This window comes from Phoxinus phoxinus, assembly GCF_949152265.1.
Source record: "Phoxinus phoxinus genome assembly, chromosome: 5".
Classification (NCBI taxonomy): Eukaryota; Metazoa; Chordata; class Actinopteri; order Cypriniformes; family Leuciscidae; genus Phoxinus; species Phoxinus phoxinus.
The window spans coordinates 669,214-692,188 of NC_136880.1; the positions used below are offsets into that span (position 1 = coordinate 669,214).

Sequence of the window (22,975 nt, forward strand, 5' to 3'; positions counted from 1 at the left end):
TCAGGGATAGCCTATCTTCCAAACAATTCAGAGTTTTGGCACAATATTTTCTAGTGTGTGGAAGTGTTTTTAAAAAAGGTGTGTTACAACCCCGCGTTTGTTTGTGCCCCGCTCACCATATTTTATTTTATTTTGTTGTCATATTGTTCTTTAATATAGGCTACGTATTGCTGTCGTTGTTGTTTTGTTAGTGCAAGCTAATGGATAAAGTGAGTATATAGAGTGTGTGAAGCGGTGGGAGGCGCGAGCGGATCTTCAGGTGTGGCTTCAGAGCTCGTGAGGATGATGATGATGATGATGCTGGAGGAGTTTCATTCATGTGTCAGCAGCTCTCAGCTCTTCTCACTCACTCACTCCAGCGGGCTTTAACTCAGCGCACTGATGGCCAACGCGGGTCTGCAGCTCCTCGGGTATATCTTGGCCTCTCTGGGTCTCCTGGGTCTCATCGCTTCTACAGCCATGGCCGAGTGGAAGATCTCCTCCTACGCCGGGGACAACATCATCACAGCCCAGGCCATGTACGAGGGGCTCTGGCAGTCCTGCGTGTCCCAGAGCACAGGCCAGCTCCAGTGTAAAGTCTACGACTCCCTACTGCAGATACCAGGTGCGAGCGCCCGTTCATCAGTGTGTGTGTGTGTGTGTGTGTGTGAGCGCTTATTCCTGCGCAGGTTTAGACTAGTCAGGCGAATGCCGCGAATTCTTCAGCAGATGTGTAGATCACTGAACAGCATCGGGATGTATGAGTTTAAGACTGTAAAAGTCTATTTGTGTAACAATATGCGATTATGCAAAAATAAAAATAACGTTTGTTCATAATTTTAGAGAACCTTGATAAATAATTTTAACAAGGTTCTCTAAAATGATCAACAAACGTTATTTCTGTAACATATATAGAACATTCGTTCAAAGATATCTGGTCTTTAATAGCCTAATGTTTTTCGTTAACACAAAAACATTATTTATACATCATTCTTGGAACGTTTTTCCGAAACAATAGTTGGATGTTCGCCAATTTTTTATGGGAACGTTACTTTTGAATGTTCTCTGAACGTTCTCTTTAAAGTAACGTTCTCATAATTATTTTAGAATGATAGAATGGAATGTTCTCTGAACGTTCTGAAACAATTTAAAAAAGGAACAACACCAAAATAATTGGTAAGACACAGAGACACTTGAATGATCTTTATCGTGGAAAAAGTAAGGAAAAGGCTTTAAAGATAGTAGGGGATGTTTCTCATCCTCTACATAGCAAGTTTCAATTGCTGCCATCTGGAAGACGTTATAGGCAACCACGAGTAATTAGGAAGGTTTACCAATTATCCTTTGTGCCAAATGCTGTCAAGATTTTAAATGGTAATGATTGATGTGTGTTTTGATGTGTGCTTTGTTTATTTTATGTGTAATGTATTGTTGTACTGATGTATGTGAAGACAGAGACAAATTTCCACTACGTGGACAATAAAGTAAAGTAAAGTAAAAGTAAAACATCAATCTATAACGTTTCAGAAAAAAACACTTTATAAACGATGTAAAATGTTGTTGTGCTAGTTTTGAGAACATTATGAAAGACCTGATAACATTGAACGGACATTCTATGTCACTTGAATAACGTTTGTTCATAACTTTAGCCAAAGTTAACAGAACATGTTTTACTTACAATATTACAATAAAAACGTTTTGAACATTCAGAAATAACGTTCTTAGAACATATTTTTATTAGCTGGGCACCAGGTATGTTCAGTAAATGTATCAAATGCATATAGAGTGGGTAAAAATTATACTCTTTTACACTTCAATTTCTTTTTACATTTTATTTCAAATTATCAGCATAACCAATTGAATAAACTGAAAAGTCACATGATACGTGATGCAATGCGATGGGATGGAATGGGATGATGTGATGCGATGTGCTTATGCGATGGGATGCGATGCAAAGTGATGGGATGCGATGCGATGTGATGCGATGCGATGTGATGCGATGTGCTGATGCAATGCGATGGGATGCGATGCGATGTGATGCAATGTGCTGATGCAATGCGATGGGATGCGATGTGATGTGATGTGATGTGATGGGATGCGATGCAAAGTGATGGGATGCGATGCGATGTGATGCGATGCGATGTGATGCGATGTGCTGATGCAATGCGATGGGATGCGATGCGATGTGATGCGATGTGCTGATGCAATGCGATGGGATGCGATGTGATGTGATGTGATGTGATGGGATGCGATGCAAAGTGATGGGATGCGATGTGATGCGATGTGCTGATGCAATGCGATGGGATGCGATGTGATGTGATGGGATGCGATGCAAAGTGATGGGATGGGATGCGATGCAAAGTGATGGGATGCGATGCGATGCAATGCGATGGGATGCGATGTGATGGGATGGGATGGGATGGGATGCGCTGCAAAGTGATGGGATGGGATGCGATGCAAAGTGATGGGATGGGATGCGATGTGATGCGATGTGTTGATGCAATGCGATGGGATGCGATGTGATGGGATGCGATGCAAAGTGATGGGATGGGATGCGATGTGATGCGATGTGCTGATGCAATGCGATGGGATGGAATGGGATGATGTGATGCGATGTGCTTATGTGATGGGATGCGATGCAAAGTGATGGGATGTGATGCGATGTGCTGATGCAATGTGATGGGATGCGATGGGATGTGATGTGATGGGATGCGATGTGATGCGATATGATGGGAAGCGATGGGATGCGATGCGATGAGATGGGATGCGATATGATGGGATGGGATGCGATGTGATAGGAAGCGATTTGATGGGATGCGATGCGATGTGATGGGATGCGATGTGATGGGATGGAATGTGATGGGATGCGATGCGATGTGATACGATGGGATGGGATGTGATGGGATGCGATGATGGGATGCGATGGGATGTGATGTGATGCGATGATGGGATGGGAGGATTTGATGGGATGGGATGCGATGATGGGATGGGATGGGATGTGATGCGATGGGATGTCATGGGATGCGATGTGATGGGATTTGATGTGATGGGATGCGATGGGATGGGATGATGGGATGCGATGGGATGCGATGGGATGATGGGATGCGATGATGGGATGGGATTATGGGATGGGATGCGATGTGATACGATGGGATGGGATGGGATGCAATGCAATGGGATGGGATGATGGGATGCGATGGAATGGGATGGGATGATGGGGTGCGATGTGATGCGATGATGGGATGGGAGGATGGGATGGGATGCGATGGGATGGGATGGGATGTGATGCGATGGGATGTCATGGTATGCGATGGGATGGGATGTGATGGGATGCGATGGGATGGGATGCGATGGGATGATGGGATGCGATGATGCGATGGGATTATGGGATGGGATGCGATGTGATTCGATGATGGGATGGGATGATGGGATGCGATGGGATGCGATGCGATGTGATGCGATGTGTTGGGATGTGATGTGATGTGATGGGATGGGATGCGATGTGATGTGATGGGATGTGATGTGTTGGGATGTGATGTGATGTGATGTGATGTGATGTGATGTGATGTGATGGAATGCGATGCGATGTGTTGGGATGTGATGTGATGTGATAGGAAGCGATTTGATGGGATGCGATGTGATGGGATGCGATGCAATGTGATGTGATGGAATGTGATGGGATGCGATGTGATATGATGGGATGGGGTGTGATGGGATGGGATGTGATGGGATGCGATGCGATGCAATGGGATGGGATGCGATGGGATGCGATGTGATGCGATGTGATGTGATGCGATGATGGGATGATTGGATGGGATGATGGGATGGGATGGGATGGGATGTGATGGGATGGGATGCGCTGTGATGCGATGGGATGCGATGGGATGTGATGGGATGTGATGGGATGTGATGGGATGCGATGTGATGTGAGATGATGGGATGCGATGGGATGCGATGGGATGATGGAATGCGATAATGGGATGGGATTATGGGATTATGGGATTATGGGATGGGATGCGATGTGATGCGATGCGATGTGATGTGATAGGATGCGATGGAATGCGATGCGATGGGATGTGTTGGGATGTGATGTGATGTGATGGGATGGGATGCGATGCGATGGGATGGGATGTGATGGGATGTGATGTGTTGGGATGTGATGTGATGTGATGGGATGCGATGGGATGGGATGTGATGGGATGCGATGATGGGATGCGATGGGATGTGATGTGATGCGATGATGGGATGGGAGGATTTGATGGGATGGGATGCGATGATGGGATGGGATGGGATGTGATGCGATGGGATGTCATGGGATGCGATGTGATGGGATTTGATGTGATGTGATGCGATGGGATGGGATGATGGGATGCGATGGGATGCGATGGGATGATGGGATGCGATGATGGGATGGGATTATGGGATGGGATGCGATGTGATGTGATACGATGGGATGGGATGGGATGGGATGGGATGGGATGCGATGCGATGCAATGCAATGGGATGGGATGATGGGATGCGATGGAATGGGATGGGATGATGGGATGCGATGTGATGCGATGATGGGATGGGAGGATGGGATGGGATGCGATGATGGGATGGGATGGGATGGGATGTGATGCGATGGGATGTCATGGGATGCGATGGGATGCGATGGGATGGGATGCGATGGGATGGGATGCGATGGGATGATGGGATGCGATGATGGGATGGGATTATGGGATGGGATGCGATGTGATTCGATGATGGGATGGGATGATGGGATGCGATGCTATGTGATGCGATGTGTTGGGATGTGATGTGATGTGATGTGATGGGATGCGATGTGATGTGATGGGATGTGATGTGTTGGGATGTGATGTGATGTGATGTGATGTGATGTGATGGAATGCGATGCGATGTGTTGGGATGTGATGTGATGTGATAGGAAGCGATTTGATGGGATGCGATGTGATGGGATGCGATGCAATGTGATGTGATGGAATGTGATGGGATGCGATGTGATACGATGGGATGGGGTGTGATGGGATGGGATGTGATGCAATGGGATGGGATGCGATGTGATGCGATGGGATGTGATGTGATGCGATGATGGGATAATTGGATGGGATGATGGGATGGGATGGGATGGGATGTGATGGGATGGGATGCGCTGTGATGCGATGGGATGCGATGGGATGTGATGGGATGTGATGGGATGTGATGTGATGCGATGTGATGTGAGATGATGGGATGCGATGGGATGCGATGGGATGATGGAATGCGATAATGGGATGGGATTATGGGATGGGATGCGATGTGATGCGATGTGATAGGATGCGATGGAATGCGATGCGATGGGATGTGTTGGGATGTGATGTGATGTGATGGGATGGGATGCGATGCGATGCGATGGGATGCGATGTGATGTGATGCGATGGGATGCGATGGGATGTGATGGGATGGGATGCGATGCGATGCGATGGGATGCGATGTGATGTGATGTGATGTGATGTGATGCGATGGGATCCGATGGGATGTGATGGGGTGCGATGGGATATGGTGGGATGCGATGTGATTTTATGCGATTTGATGGGATGGGATGGGATGCGATGCGATGTAATGCGATGCGATGGGATGCGATGTGATGTGATGTGATGTGATGGGATGTGATGTGATGCGATGCGATGGGATCCGATGGGATGTGATGGGATGCGATGGGATATGATGGGATGCGATGTGATTTTATGCGATTTGATGGGATGGGATGGGATGGGATGGGATGGGATGGGATGCGATGGGATGTGATGGGATGTGATGGGATGTGATGGGATGCGATAGGATGCGATAGGATGGGATGTGATGGGATGCGATGTGATGTGATGTAATGTGATGTGATGTGATGGGATGTGATGCAATAGGATGCGATAGGATGGGATGTGATGGGATGCGATGTGATGTGATGTAATGTGATGTGATGTGATGTGATGCGATAGGATGGGATGTGATGGGATGCGATGTGATGTAATGTGATGTGATGGGATGCGATCTGATGTAATGTGATGTGATGCGATAGGATGGGATGTAAAAAAGGGATGCGATGTGATGTAATGTGATGGGATGTGATGCGATAGGATGCAATAGGATGCAATAGGATGGAATGTGATGGGATGCGATGTGATGTAATGTGATGGGATGTGATGTGATGTGATGTGATGCGATGCGATGGGATGTGATGCGATGGGATGGGATGCGATGGGATGCGATGTGATGGGATGTGATGCGATGGGATGCGATGGGATGTGATGGGATGGGATGGGATCCGATGGGATGTGATGGGATGCGATGGGATATGATGGGATGCGATGTGATGTGATTTTATGCGATTTGATGGGATGGGATGGGATGCGATGTGATGGGATGCGATGGGATGTAATGTGATGGGATGTGATGTGATGTGATGTGATGCGATGGGATGTGATGCGATGGGATGCGATGTGATGGGATGTGATGCGATGCGATGGGATGCGATGGGATGGGATGTGATGGGATGGGATCCGATGGGATGTGATGGGATGCGATGGGATATGATGGGATGCGATGTGATGTGATTTTATGCGATTTGATGGGATGGGATGGGATGCGATGCGATGGGATGTGATGGGATGTGATGGGATGCGATGGGATGTGATGCGATAGGATGGGATGTGATGCGATGGGATGCGATGGGATGTGATGCGATTGGATGGGATGCGATGGGATGGGATGTGATGCGATGGGATGGGATGCGATGGGATGCGATCGGATCCGATGGGATGGGATGTGATGCAATGGGATGGGATGCGATGGGATGTGATGGGATGTGATTTGATGGGATGCGATGGGATCCGATGTGATGTGATTTGATGCGATTTGATGGGATGGGATGGGATTCGATGGGATCCGATGTGATGGGATGGGATGGGATGGGATGGGATGTGATGGGATGCGATGTGATGTGATTTAATGCGATTTGATGGGATGGGATGGGATGGGATGGGATTCGATGTGCTGATGCGATGGGATGGAATGGGATGTGATTTGGATGCGATGATGTGATGTGATTCGATGTGCTGATGTAATGGGATGGGATGGTATGCGATGTGCTGATGGGATGATGGGATGTGATGATGTGATGTCTCTGGGTTCTCTCTCAGGGGAAGTTCAGGGCACTCGCGCTCTCATGATCCTCGCCACCTTCCTGTGTGGCATCGGTCTGCTGATCGCCGCCGTCGGGATGAAGTGCACAACCTGCCTGTCCGACAACAAAGAGCAGAAGAACAAGGTGGCCGTGGCTGGAGGCGTCCTCTTCGTCATCGCAGATATGTTGCTATTATATTCATTACAGAAACTACTCATGTGTGCCATTGCTCAGCTTAACGAGGTCAACAAAGTTATGAAATTATTAAAGGGGTCCTATTATGCTTTTCCACTTTTTCAACTTTAGTTAGTGTGTAATGTTGCTGTTTGAGCATAAAAAAGATCTACAGGGTTACAAATCTCAAAGTCTTCTCCAAAGGGAGATATTTTATTGAATCCACTTTCCAAGAACTACAACGAGCGGCTCGTTTGGACTACGACGTGATTTTTCCGGATCTTATTAAGTCATAATGTTCCTCATTTCAATAATCCCCGCTCACAGAATACGCAAAAAAGGAGACAAGGCCTGGTTGAGCTGAGAAGACAGTGCTGTCGCTATGTTGAAGAGACGCCGTTTTTCCATGTTTCCAAAACTCATTAGTTTGACCTTCCTAAGGATGACGAACTCAGAGTGGTTACATTTTATTTTAAGCATTTCTGATTATTATAACCTCAACGTTTATCTGTGCACAGCACATTTTACTTTTGGTTCACCGCTCCTTAAGAAAGTTATCCAAGTGATTGATTACTGTTTGTATTTCCATAGTTCTCCGACAAATATGATTAAATGGTGGATAACATTGTATCCATAATGTATAAGAAAATTACAAAGAATATGCCACTCTGTTCAGCACGATCCTCTTGTTGGTTAACAGTGTCATGGTCTGAATCAGGCTCGAAATGGTTTGAAATGGAAGCCATTTTTAATTTTTACATCTGAGTAGAGCTTGCGGTTATGAAGTGGCGGGACATTTCTCGAACACGAGCTAATTTCAGTTTCGAACACTTCGTATTTCAGAAGGAGGGGCTTCATCGTAAAGAATGAGTTCAACATGTGCAGAGAGGAGATGTAATAATGTAAAATATGTGAAAATAATGCATTTATTGAACAATCAAGCATGACAACATATTCTAGTGCACTCGAAAAACCAAATCAAGACTTCATTAAAGGGCATAATAGAACCCCTTTCAAACAGCAACTCAGCAGCATGTTCATGGCAAACCTCTGCTTATTTCTACAGGGGTGTGCGCTCTTATTGCCACAAGCTGGTATGGAGAAAACATAAGACGGAAGTTCTTCGATCCGTTCACTCCGACAAATGCGAGGTAAGCGACACTCTTCAAATTATACTTTGGATGCTTTTAATTTATTACAGCCAAATGTATGAGTTTTTCTCAAGCATTATTGTTTGGTTCAATATTTTGCTTTTTCACTGTGTGTGGCTCTACATCTAATATCTTGATTTTTAATAGCTCAATAATACACTGGTAAATCCATCCATTATAGTGCAAATTGTTTTTGATTAATTTAATTGTGCCTTGAATAACCCTGAACCATGGTGAAGTCACGTGACGTGTACGGCTCTACATGGTCATGTGACCTGTGGTGTGGTTCAGTGGTCAGGCGCTGGAGAAGTCACGTGTACGGCTCTACATGGTCATGTGACCTGTGGTGTGGTTCAGTGGTCAGGCGCTGGAGAAGTCACGTGTACGGCTCTACATGGTCATGTGGTCAGGCGCTGATGTTGTCGCTGGTGTGCTGACAGGTATGAGTTCGGCAAGGCTCTGTACGTGGGCTGGGGAGCGTCGGCGCTGACCGTCATCGGTGGAAGCATGCTGTGCTGTAACTGTCCCAGCAAAGCCGCTGGGAAAACCTTCCCTCCTCCCACACGCGCAGCAGCGCGGCCCGGAGCGGAGCGTGTGTGAATCAGGAACAGCAGAACACACACCTCGGTCTGCTGCATGAACACACACCTCGGTCTGCTGCATGAACACACACCTCGGTCTGCTGCATGCCAGTGATGTGCCAATCAGTTTTTGTATGTACTTGTATTAGTCTATGTGTTGTAATACCAGAACTCCTCACGAGGTATCAAAAGATTTAAATCAATGTGTTGCTTCATCAATACTCAATAAATATTTTAATACATACATTTTCTCCACTAATGTTAATTCATTATTCAGTTAAGCTGTACCATAAAGCTGAAGTGCGTAATTTCCACAAATGTCACCAGAGCTGAAATAATGGACACGCCCCTATCTGCCATTGGTCAGTAAAATGTATAGCTCCGCCCCCAACTCTCAGTAGCTGTGTCTCCATCCAAAGATGTGAATTAAAATTGTCTGAAAAATTGGAATATTGCATACAAAAAATTGTGAATAAAGCAGCGTTTCCATCCCACGTGTTCAAGAGAACTAAATCATCACTTCCTGGCGCAAAACAATGCAATCGGGCTGTTTTCCCCCCATCATATTCCTGTTTATTCCCATTATTCCTCTGGCAAAGCAGCGCCTGCTCTTCATTATGATCTGATCACAGCTGTGATTGTAGGCGATCGCCTCTTCAGATAATGTTGCACAATTAAAATGAAAAAATACACACATTATCATGTAAGTCTTGTCACGGCCGGCTCACAAGCCGCGACAAAGAAGGAGATGACACGTTAATTCGTATGCAAAAAGGAATAACATTTATTAAAGTAAAAGTAAAAGACTAGACAGAAACGGGAATAAAACAATAACTAAGACGATGACGACGACAACATGGCACGAGAGGAGAGCGCCCCGTCACGACTGAAGGGAGCTGCTTTATCTGCCGGCATCAGCTCTAGCACAGGTGTAAACCCTCAGTCATCATGACGTCACTCACTCCAACTCCAACCTACAACACAAGAGACAAACAGACAACCAAACCCACACAATATGACCCATACTGGGGTCGTAACACCCCCCCCCATAGAAAAAGGGTGGACATTTATGAAAACCCGTCACCGGATAACTCCCCATACTGGAAAGACCCACCGCTCTGTAATACTCTCCAATATCCTCAGCAACCACGGGCCCTGTGGAAGCAATTTAAGAAAGACAAGTAGAGCAAAACAAAAGTTAGTCAATCAGTTAAAAGGAATAAGGAGCTCTAGACAATGCGTCAGCAACCACATTGTCTGTCCCCTTGATATGCCGGATGTCAAGTGCGTATGATTGCAAGAAAAGACACCAACGAGTCAATCGTTGGTTTGGGCACCGCAAGGAGTGTAAATAGATGAGCGGGTTGTGGTCCGTATACACAACCAATGGGTCTGACACAGATCCCACATACACTTCAAAGTGATGCAAAGCCCAAATCAAAGCTAATGCCTCCTTTTCAACCACAGCATAATTCAACTGATACGAATTAAACTTCTTTGAGAAGTAGCTAACTGGACGGTAAACTCCTTCCTCATCAGCCTGTAACAACACTGCTCCAGCACCCACATTGCTAGCATCTACGCACAACTGAAAAGCACGATCAAAACGAGGCGCTGCCAACACAGGAGTGGAAGTAAGCAGTGATTTAGCTGCCTCAAAAGCGTCCTGACAGACAGATGTCCAAACAAAAGCTGCTTTTGCTTTCAACAAATCAGTTAGTGGGGCTACCACGGTAGAAAAATTCCTGCAAAATCCCCGGTAGTAACCCACTAGCCCCAAAAAACGCATTAACTCCTTCTTAGTAGTAGGAGAAGGAAATCGATCAATGGCCTCCACCTTGGCCCGAACTGGTCGCACACAACCTTGTCCAACTATCTTACCCAAGTAAGTCACAGTGGCTTTGGCAAACTCGCATTTAGCCAGATTGACGGTCAGACCAGCATCTACAAAACGAGAGAACAGGTCTGCAATATGCTTCAAGTGCTGCTCCCATGAATCACTAAAAACTACTACATCGTCTAAATAGACGGCCACTCCCTCCAACCCAGAAACAACCCTATTCATAAGCCGCTGAAAGGTTGCAGGCGCATTTCTGAGGCCAAAACTCATAACGTTATAAGAGAATAACCCCTCCGATGTAATAAAAGTGGAAATCTCTTGAGCTCTTTTGGTCAACGGGACTTGCCAATAGCCTTTAAGCAGATCGAACTTGCTTACAAATTTCGCTGACCCAACCCGATCAACACAATCCTCAATACGAGGCAGTGGAAATGAGTCCGGTTTTGTTACTCTATTTATTTTACGATAGTCGGTGCAAAACCGATAAGTACCGTCTGATTTATTTACAAGCAAGCAGGGAGATGCCCAACTGGAAAATGAAGGTCGTGCAATATCATGATCCAGCATATACCGGACTTCAGCTTTAAGATGCAGGAGTTTATTTGGGGACACCCGATAAAAATTCTGGCGAATGGGCACCGAATCCCCGACATCAATATCGTGCTCCAACCAATGTGTACGCGAAGGTACATCACCAAATAAGGAAACATGATGATTAACAATATCAATCAAATCACCACATTTATCATCAGGCAAATGGGCCAACATTTTATTCAAATTTTTAAGAGTCTCTGAATTTTTTAGACGACCCAACAGAACTGTATCCTCTGGAAAAGAAACTCCCTCATCTATTCCCTCCCCCATAGGAATAAGCGAGACTCTCTCAACTAGTAATGCAGATTTTACCTCATCGTCTGGCATCTTCTGAGAACGGCAATAATATGGCTTCAACAAATTAACATGACACAACTGGGTGGACTTTCTTCTCTCTGGAGTGGCAATCAGATAATTTAAGTCAGTAACTTGTTTTTCTACCACATACGGACCTGTAAACCGAGCTTGAAATGGTGAGCCCTCCACAGGTAACAGAGCCAACACCTGATCACCAGGCATGAATTTACGTTCCTCAGTTCGTCGATCGAAAATGGTCTTCATACGCTTTTGCGAAGAATGCAATTGTTCTTTTGCCATCTTACCTGCTTCATATAATCTACGCCTAAAGTCATTCACATAACTTATCAAGTTTTTGGGTGGTGTACTTTCAACCCACTGGTCTCGGAGTACAGCCAGTGGTCCCCGAATTGTGTGCCCAAACACCAAATCATTTGGACTAAACCCAGTACTTTCCTGACATACCTCACGTGCTGATAACATCAACCACGGCAATCCTTGTTCCCAATCACCTCCCATCTCAGTACAATAAGAACGCAGTAAAGACTTCAGCGTCTGATGGAAACGCTCCAAAGCCCCCTGGCTTTGAGCATGATAAGCACTAGCTTTATTGTGCTTAATGTGCAGCAGTTTCAAGACCTGAGAAAATAAATGAGAAGTGAAATTAGAACCTTGATCACTTTGCACAATCTTCGGAATGCCAAAAATGGAAATGAACTGAGTCAAGGCTTTCACCACTGATCTGGCAGTGATCGTACGGAGAGGATATGCTGCAGGGTACCGAGTAGAGGAACACATCACAGTGAGTAAATAAATGCTACCTGACTTTGACCTAGGCAGCGGGCCTACACAATCAACAATCAGGTGCTCAAATGGCGGACTGACAGCAGGAATAGGAAACAATGGGGCAGGTTTGATCTTCTGATTTGGTTTGCCTGTTAGTTGACAAGTATGACAGGTCTTGATATACTGTGACACATCCTTCTTCAATTTTGGCCAAAAAAATTTACGAAGGATTCTGTGATAGGTCTTTTTTACCCCTAAATGACCTGCAAGTTTATCATGGGAAATCTGCAATACCAGTGAGCGATACTTCTCTGGAACGACCACCTGCATGATAGGATCCCCAGCAAAATCACTACCATGAGGAATCCATTTCCTCACCAACATTCCATCCTGCAAAAAATAACCATGAGCAACATTTCTAATTTCATCAGAAGACATCACACTCTCAAATAATTGATGGAGAGAAGAATCAAGTTGCTGCTCCTGGAGCAACTCAGAAGGAGAAACAGAAAAGTCATCAGGCAAAGAGAAAGGTTTGACTACAGCAGAATCAGAGGTCACCCTGGGCTGAGCAGAGGTCATGGAACGAGTTACCGCACATGCCGTAAACACTTCCGGGTAGTTCTCGTGACTCTCGTCAGGACCTGAAAGGGGAACAGATAAAACCACAGGAGGTGAAAAGGTATCAGGCCACACCCTACCCCCTGCCAAATTATTCCCCATGATTATATCCACCCCATCCACGGGCAATGATGGACGCACTCCAATCACCACTTCACCACTCACAAGCTCAGATGACAACGTTACTCTGTGTAAAGGAACAGACACCACATCCAACCCAATTCCTCTAACAAGAACACTAGTACCAGTATCACTAAAAATTGAAAATGGCAACACATCCTCCAATATAAAAGATTCCGAAGCTCCCGTATCTCTTAATATTGTTACTGGAATTTTTCTCTCCGTACCAGTCATCGACACATGTCCATAGGTGATAAAAGGCGCATAATCACCATTTTCTAAAAGGTTACCTGCCTTAGGAAATCCTTCACACAATGAATTAACAGGAGTTAACACGGGTGCCACAAGAGCCGCTGGTTTGATGCGAAGAGCCTTTCCGCCTTTACTCTTGGCTTTAAGCACTGGGCACTCACTTTTCCAGTGCCCTCTACCATGGCAGTAATTACAGATAAGAGACGAATTTCTGGACATACGATCCCCTTTATCTTCGAAAAATTCATCCCTTTTCCGAAACTCAAAACTCTTGTGTGTTAACACATAATCATCAGCTAACTCGGCAGCTTTAGCAGCTGTGTCCGCTTTCTGCTCATTTATATATGTTGCGATACGAGCAGGTACAGAATTCTTAAACTGTTCCAGCACGATTAAGTCAGTCAACTCCTCAAATGTGGTTACGTCAGATGCCATACACCAGCGATTAAATGCAGTACTGAGCTCTCTAGCAAACTCAACATGAGCAACATTAACACCTCTGGACAATGTTCTAAATTTTTGTCTGTACGCTTCTGGTACTAACTCGTACGATTTCAAAACGGCTGCTTTTACGATGTCATAATCGTTACAATCTGAGAGGGGAAGAGAAGAATAAACTTCCTGAGCCCTGCCAGTAAGCACGCACTGTAAAAGTAGTGTACGTTCCTTGTTGGGCCAACCTCTCGCTTCCGCAATCCGTTCAAACAAGGTAAAAAATGTATCCGGATCTCGTTCATTAAATTTAGGCATTAAACGCAAGTTTCCCACCGTGTCAAACATTTTAGAAGTACCCTGAAAAGCATAATCTGAATTTGAACCATCATCTATTTTGCCTTCTCTTAACATCTCCAAGCGGTATTTCTGCAGCTCTATATCTGACTGTTTAGTTCTATTTTTCTCACGCTCCGTTTCAAGCTGTAACAGCAATAACCTTTCTTGTTGTTCAAAAGTTAAAGTGCCAACAGTTGGTTTAATGTGAGCAGTAGCTGTATCAGACATTTCAGTCAATATAGCTTGTTCTATCAATTTTGCTTTAAGTGTTTCTCTAATTGTACTCTCTTTTAATCTCTTATCCTCAAATTCGATTCCATAATGATCCGCAATCATAAATAACTGATCTTTTGTAAACGACTCAAGTAATGCTCCAGAGGGAGAAATAATAAACTTTTCTACAAGTTTAGACATACTTCCTCTAAAATATGTTACAATTAATATAAAGTGACTTACAAACCTCACGTGGTAGGAATAAAAGGTTCCCTTTCCCTATCTATAGAAAAAAACGACTAACTAACTCACCCCTAATCTTCGTGTGGTTACTGGCGAGGGGTATTTAAGCACCAACTCCCGCTGGTACAAGAAAAGCAACCAGCACGCTGGCGACTACCTCATACCACGGCCATGCTCCCGAGACAACTGCTCTACTCACGGTCACCACACAAAAATAAAAAAAAATTACATTACCTACTTGTTCCAAAAGGGACCAAGCAGCTACACCTAACAAGGGAACATCCACAAAATTCTCCCCACGATAAGATTTGCAAAGTCACTTACCTCTTAGAAACAGCATAGAATAGCTAACTGATGATACAGCAACATGTCCTCAAAACAAATAATTTCAACGCGCATTTCCTTCCAAACGACGAATTAGACATCAAAACAATAGCGTTACCCAAACAACATTCTTCCGGTTTTACGTTCAGTTAATGAACGTGCCAAGTTCATTACAAAGTAACCGAACGCAACAAAAACGCTTCCAAATCATGCCGACAAATAACAGGAATTTGCACAAGTTAGCAAACGAGCGGCCGAGCCCCCATTTTGTCACGGCCGGCTCACAAGCCGCGACAAAGAAGGAGATGACACGTTAATTCGTATGCAAAAAGGAATAACATTTATTAAAGTAAAAGTAAAAGACTAGACAGAAACGGGAATAAAACAATAACTAAGACGATGACGACGACAACATGGCACGAGAGGAGAGCGCCCCGTCACGACTGAAGGGAGCTGCTTTATCTGCCGGCATCAGCTCTAGCACAGGTGTAAACCCTCAGTCATCATGACGTCACTCACTCCAACTCCAACCTACAACACAAGAGACAAACAGACAACCAAACCCACACAATATGACCCATACTGGGGTCGTAACAGTCTAAATAAACGTTTTAAATATTGACGTTTATTGTAAGGTTCAAATACGTTTAATTTATTGTGTAAACTGCATCTGGCCATTATTTTCTGACAGCATGTGGAGACTGGGGGATTTATATGATTTATAAGGTTGTATTTGTTAACATTAGTTAATGCACTGCGAACAAACATGAACAAACAACAGCGGTATTTTATTAACTAACATTAACAAAGATGAATAAATACAGTAACAAAAGTATTGCTCATTGTTAGTTCATGTCAATTACTATACATTAACTAATGTTAACTAATGAACTTTATAGTAAAGTGTTACCAGCGTTTTTTATGATATCGCAAAATTCACATAATATATATATATATATATACGTAAACACAGCTAGTGTGAGAGTGTCGGGTGATGGTGACGCTGGAACAAACTACAAACGACTCTGAATATGAAGAAACCATCTGGACATCCACAACTATCCCACACTTGTGTTTTCCAGTGTAGTTCAACTGATATATGTGATAGTGGGAGTGCTTTCAGATGAGTTTATCTGCTAAAGATTCAAGATGTGAAGTGTTTGTCCTCTATCAAGTGTGTGTGTGTGTGTGTGTGTGTGTGTACATGCTCCGGGCTGAACCTGTGTGGACCCGCAGCACATTCCTCCCTCATTCTCCACCGGAACAACAGCAGAGGAGAGTCAGGATGGAAACATCTCTCTTCGTGGATGCGCTCGTGACTCCGAGGAGCGAGAGGTGTGTGTTCCTCCTCAGGCTACAGATGAGTCTCAGCAAACACACCACCAGACGAGCACACTACACACCACAGCCCAGAATAACACACACACACAGAGACATCACGCTCATTATAACGTGAGCTCAGACACATTAGTGTGTGATTGAGGATCTGCCTATTATACTGACCAGACTGGGATTGAATCATGAATTTCAGATGAAGTACTTGTACAATTCAACATGTCTATGATGGTCTGATCGTAGTAGTGTTTGGATTTTGCTTCATGCACTGATGAAGATGATGAAGCCGGTGTTGGTTTGTGTTTCTCAAACTGGAAAAGCTAATAATCAAATAAATAAAAATTGTAAAATTAAAAAACAAACTATTTTAAAGTAAACACCATCAAAAACACAACCACGATCATGGTTGATCGGGGTCCAAACACACACACACACACACACACACACACACACACACACACACACACACACACACACACACACACACACACACACACACACACACACACACACACACACACACACACACACACACACACACACACACACACACACACGTACGTTCTGGCACAGTTATGAACAAACATTCTTCCAGTAATGTTAATAAAACGTATGTTCAAAGTTATCTGGTCTTTAATAATGTCCTCAAAACATCATCACAAAAACCTTATTTATATATCGTTCATGTAGTGTTTTTAGTAACGTTTTTAAATGTTGCTTCTTGTTTCAGAACATTCAAAAGTAGCATTCCCATAATGTTTGAAGAATGATAAATCTTCCCTTAACGTTCACATAACCAAGAATAAAAAAGAAAAAAAATTGTGAACGCTCAGAAGATTCAGGAATAATATATATTTATATATACACACAATTTGGTTGATGGAGGCCGTGGAATCACACACTCTGTCAGACTGAGGCAGAAGCAGTGTGTGTTCAGTCTCTGCGTGAGAACAGTGTCATCGTGGGCAGCCCTGCGTTCACCATATCACTGCCACAAACCCACAGCAGAGAAATGAAAAAGTGGCGTTGCGTTATCACTGTTTATTCTGCGTTTAGACGAGTGTTATGGGGGGAAATCTGCGTGCATATGGTGACGCAAAAGTGTGTGATTGGATGTAGTGTGCACTCCAGGCAGCTAGGGGGCTGATGTGGAGCACTGTATGCCGGTGATCGGTGCCTTCACTGTCTAGAAGACTTTAGCGTTTTTACCGTTTTTACCCTTTAGACGGGAACGCGACGGTGGAGCGTTTTTAAGATTTCCACTCTGGAGGGTGGTTTCACTTTTTTGCGTTTTTAAGCCCCAAAAACGCCGTCGCCGTGTAAACGAAAGGCACATCCGATAAAATATTTTTACGTTTTCACCCGCGAGTGTTCTCGTGTAAACAGGGCCTTAGGCTGAAGAGACACAACAACAAGGTTAGAATCAGTTCATTGCACACATAACTAATGTTCAGTATTGAGCTTAATTTAAAACGTTGAGTTAAACAACAGACAGTCAAGTTTATTTCTACGTCTGTTGTGTTCGGGTCATTTCGGCCCGGAGAGGACTTTCCCGTACCTGGAAATGCAAGTTAATGTTATTGCTATTACATTGGACTAAAATATACTAGTCTAACACCTTCCCAAAAATGTTTTGATACTTTTTGTGTGGGTTTTTTCCACATTGTAACACTTGTGTTGTTCCTGGTCAAAAATGACCGGCCTACAAAAGATTGTTTATAAATCTCTCATTATGCTACATCACCAAATATTGGATTCAATCTTTTTATCAACTTGTTTTCTTTCAATTAGCACAGGTCTCACACACACACACACACGCACACACGCACGCACGCACACACGCACGCACACACACACACACTTGTAATTGTATACATCTGTGACCTCTAAATCATTCTAAAACATCCCCATTATCGATTACGATCATACATTGCCCTTACCTGCAGGTTAAAGCTACACTGTGTAACTTTTTAGGTTGATTCTTTGCAAAAACCACTTTGTTCTTTCAAAATGATATGTGCTCATTAATGTATAATTACTTCTACCAACTAATCGTGTAGAATCTGCTATATAATACATACGGGTGAGCTGCCTGAATGGCGGCAGCCATGTTGCGCCTCCATCTCTAAAATACATTAGCCAAAGAGGGACATTCCTGGAGATTCAAGCTTCGCCTTTCGCGTTTTCACACTCAGCGGCGCCGTGACGAATGTGAGGGGAGATTACTCACGACTGCCGGCAGATTTGAAATAATCCGGCCACCGTAGCAGTTAAAACGCCCTCGGAGTGGGAGGGGCTAGAGAGTAATATTCAGTTGGTAGTCATATACAGTTTCACCGCTAGATGGGAGTCATTCCTACACAGTGTAGCTTTAAAGATGCTAGACGTGGTTTCAGGATCCTTTAACCGGCTCAGTCCGGGATTCGGTTGCTAGTATCAATATCTAAACTACAATAAAATATATTTCTAGGAAAAATCCCTCTGAAACGTGTCTTGAAAGTTTTCCGAATCACCAAAGGATGGCTTCGTTTTACTTAAGAAAAATTCAGAATAATTCAAAGACAAAAAGGAAGAAATAACAGAAACGCATGTCAGTCTTCACCCGGATTGTGGCCCCAGACCCGGACACAAAGCCTGTGATTCTGTGATTGGGGCCGTCTTAAGAGTGTGGGCTGTCATAACAATGCAGCGATTCCTTACAAGGACAACTGGCCTCGGAATTACCTGAAGTTAAGGCAAGTTTGCAAGAAGCACACATACATCTTATTTTCTGCAGCTTACGCTTGAAAGCTTAACATACATCTGACAGTTTCTTCACTCGCAGCTGCTAAACACATCCAGCTCTCACCACCGGACACAGGGCTGTTTAAAACACTGGCACCTTAACACACGCTGAGCTGTTAATGCGGAGAAATGAGAAAACCACCAAACCAGCTTCGCATACAGACATCAATAACTACACCTTAGTTGCACGGCAGTATAAGAAATTATGGTCTGTTCCTAACAACTTCAACTCCAATATATATATATATATATATATATCAAAATGTTCCTTCACTTAAAAGAGTTTAATTATCATATAGAGACAATTACATTCAATCTCAGTAATATGTAAATATCACAGAGGGCAACCAACCACCATTTTGATTACAGGGACTTCAAATAGCTTGTCACCTTAAACATTTGACCGTTCTGTTTCAACACAAGATCCGAGATGTGATCACTTCAGATAGATCTTATCACCTAAACCTTTTGCTGTTCTGATTTCATTTACATTAAGAGTTGTAAACTGTATCAGGATAAAAGGTTTGAGATTGGGATGTTCTGGGTTCATTCTGACGCCGGTGAACCCAAGGTGTTTTGTGTACCTTGCCACTGCTATGCTGGAATAAACTTCATTTTTGAGATCTTCGACGTCCACATCATTTTTTCTTACAGCAGGTTTGAATCATGCGTCAAGCGGTCCAAACGTCTCCTGCAAATGTAATATTTCGCATTTAAATTGACTTTCTGAAATAAACCGTCTCACAACTAGGGATGGCTGCCGCGAAACAGTCGTTCCGAAGCTTTGCGAGATCCCGAAGCGCAGATGTTTCGAAACACTGATCCGAAGCGTGATTCAAAACACCCATGTCACGTGACTATGGCCAAACGAAGCCTCGAAGTGTTTCACAAGTGTTTCATCAGGTGTGATCCGCCGAATCAGCGCTTGATTGACACGGTCGGGAACAGACCACACGATCGCACATCTGTATAAAAGTGAAATCAACGCATATTGTTTTTTGTGAGAGGAGTTTGATTTTGAGATAGCGGATTTTTGGTGACATAGTGCGATTTGATTAGTTAGCTATAAGCTAGGCTTAAATTTAAATTTACACAACACATTGACTGATAGGCTAGAGACAGACAGAGTATAGCCTACATATAGTGACACATCAATAGATAGATATAAATATAGACAGCTAGATTAATAGATAGATACCTATATAGATAGATTATAGATACATATCTAGATATATAGATAGATATATAGATAGATACATAGATAGATAGATGCCCAGAACTCATGATCCACTAACTTACTGGAAAGAGAGAGCAGTAATCTTTCCTCATTTGTATGAGCTAAAAAATATCTTTGCATGCCAGCAACAAGTGTCCCTTGTGAGAGGATTTTTTCAAAGGCTGGAGAAATTATCTGTAAAAAAAGAAGTAAGCTAAGTCCTTCCACAGCAGAGAAATTAATATTTTTGAATAAAAATCTCTAAAAATGTGAGACATTGTGGCTTGATTTCTTTTATTAATATTCATTTTGCAGGACCAAAATAACATTATGCACAGTGAGGAGCCTATAGGTTACAAGCGTCACATATTAGAAAAATACAATAATAAAAAAACAACAATTTTTTTAATGGCTCGTCAATGTTGTTTCAGATCAACACCTGCAAATGACCACTAGGTGTCACCGTTGAGACGGGTGTCGGATTGATTCGAAGCCTCGAAACAATATGGCACATTTGCTTCAACTGTTTCATTGCTTCACGAAGCCTCGATCTGCCCACCACTACTCACAACATCACGCAGGGAAGGATGCAGGATCTAATTTATTAAACAAACTCCCAAACAGGAACAACGAAACAGCACAACCTACGATACGTAACATCGACACGCTGACACACACACACAGGGCTTACATACACAGAGAGCAGAACAGGGAAACCAGACACAGCTGGACAAATGACCTCATAACCACTAATGAACAAGACAAGGTAACAGGTGACGGGTATTAACTCAATCAGCCCGGTCTCACCCCAAAACGTCACATACTGACGCGTCTTGACCATTCGGCAACATACGACGAAAAAGGTACCCTTTAACGTCCATATGAGACGCAGACATAAGCGCACCAGCAGCGCCTTCTAGCGGTACCCTAACGCATACCTAAACCCACCCAACCATTCCCGAATCGTCACATATGGACGTTAAAGGGTACCTTTTTCGTCGTATGTTGCCGAATGGTCAAGACGCGTCAGTATGTGACGTTTTGGGGTGAGACTGTGTTAACTCAATGAACACATCTGGGTGTCACAGGCAAACATAAGATGAACACAAACACTGAACCTGACCTAGTGTTTATTACCTTCTTCTCAACTTGTCTGATAACTCGGAAGATGGGTCTTGCCTGACTTCTTCTTCCTCTTCTCTGGTTTCTTATGAAGTTCTCTGGCGTAATCTTTCTGTTCTACTAAAAGATCACACTAACAGACACACACACACACACACACACACACACACACACACACACACACACACACACACACACACACACACACACACACACACACACACACACACACACACACACACACACACACACACACACTATTTTGAGTATTACAGGCTTTCTTTTTCACAGAGATGAGCTTTATGCTAATGATTCATTAACACGGACAGCTGGAAGTTAAATACGGCTTTGACAATACGACTTAACACAATCATTTACAGATTTACAGTTTTTACAGTCGCTAGGACACATTTACGCAGCAGCCATATCACCCTGTAGCCAAAGACTGGCGTCCCACTGAAGCTGAGCGGGGCTGAGCTGGTCAGTACTGGATGGGAGACTCCTGAGAAAACCAGGTTGCTGCTGGAAGAGGTGTTAGTGAGGCCAGCAGGGGGCGCTCACCCTGTGGTCTGTGTGGGTCCTAACGCCCCAGTGTAGTGACGGGGACACTATACTGACAAAGAGCGCCGTCCTTCGGATGAGACGTTAAACCGAGGTCCTGACTCTCCGTGGTCATTAAAAATCCCAGGATGTCTTTCGAAAGAGTAGGGGTGTAACCCCGGCATCCTGGCCAAATTTGCCCAGTGGCCTCTGTCCATCATGGCCTCCTAATCATCCTCCTATATATACACTGATTGGCTTCATCACTGTCTTCTCTCCACCAGTAAGCTGGTGTGTGGTGGGCGTTCTGGCGCAATATGGCTGCCGTCGCATCATCAGGTGGATGCTGCACATTGGTGGTGGTTGAGGAGATTCCCCGCTTCTATGTAAAGCGCTTTGAGTGTCCAGAAAAGCGCTATATAAATGTAATGAATTATTATTATTATTATTATTATTTATCAATACTTCACTTTTTCTTTACTCTTCGCACAGTGAGCACAACAGAAGTGTGTGTGGGATAAACTGTGGATCATTTATCATTGCTTTGGCACAAAATGCATTCAGTGACGACATCTTTCAAATTACATACCGGTAAATTATTTTCTCACTTCAACACAACAACCGCCACAACTCTGTGTGTCTACAGTCCGATCTGCACACGCTCACACACTGATCTCAGAACTGCTCAACTTAAGTTCAAAACATAACATAATACACAACTGAATACAACAGCAATTTGCCACATTTCTACAGTAATATTGTAATGAAATATATTTCTAATCTAAAAGTTAAATTATATAAAAACAATTGGACAATTGGACCAACCACAGCTGATTCCTGTTGCATCAGTATCGGTGATGCATTTTGTGCCAA

The 22,975-nt window shown here is 43.8% G+C and overlaps 1 protein-coding gene across 1 annotated transcript; it reads left to right on the top strand.

Moving 5' to 3' along the window:
• Positions 1-285: 285 nt before the first annotated feature.
• On the top strand, positions 286-9,553 carry cldn1 (claudin 1). Its single transcript, XM_079611730.1, has 4 exons — positions 286-604; positions 7,155-7,316; positions 8,376-8,463; positions 8,904-9,553. The coding sequence occupies exons 1-4, from the start codon at positions 382-384 to the stop codon at positions 9,061-9,063; spliced, it is 633 nt and encodes a 210-aa protein (XP_079467856.1). The 5' UTR covers positions 286-381; the 3' UTR covers positions 9,064-9,553.
• Positions 9,554-22,975: the final 13,422 nt, after the last annotated feature.

Coding starts and splice junctions, on each gene's coding strand:
- cldn1 (XM_079611730.1), top strand. CDS start 382: ATGGCCAACGCGGGTCTGCAGCTCCTCGGGTATATCTTGGCCTCTCTG. Junction 605..7,154: donor CTCCCTACTGCAGATACCAG/GTGCGAGCGCCC, acceptor GTTCTCTCTCAG/GGGAAGTTCAGGGCACTCGC. Junction 8,464..8,903: donor TTCACTCCGACAAATGCGAG/GTAAGCGACACT, acceptor GTGTGCTGACAG/GTATGAGTTCGGCAAGGCTC.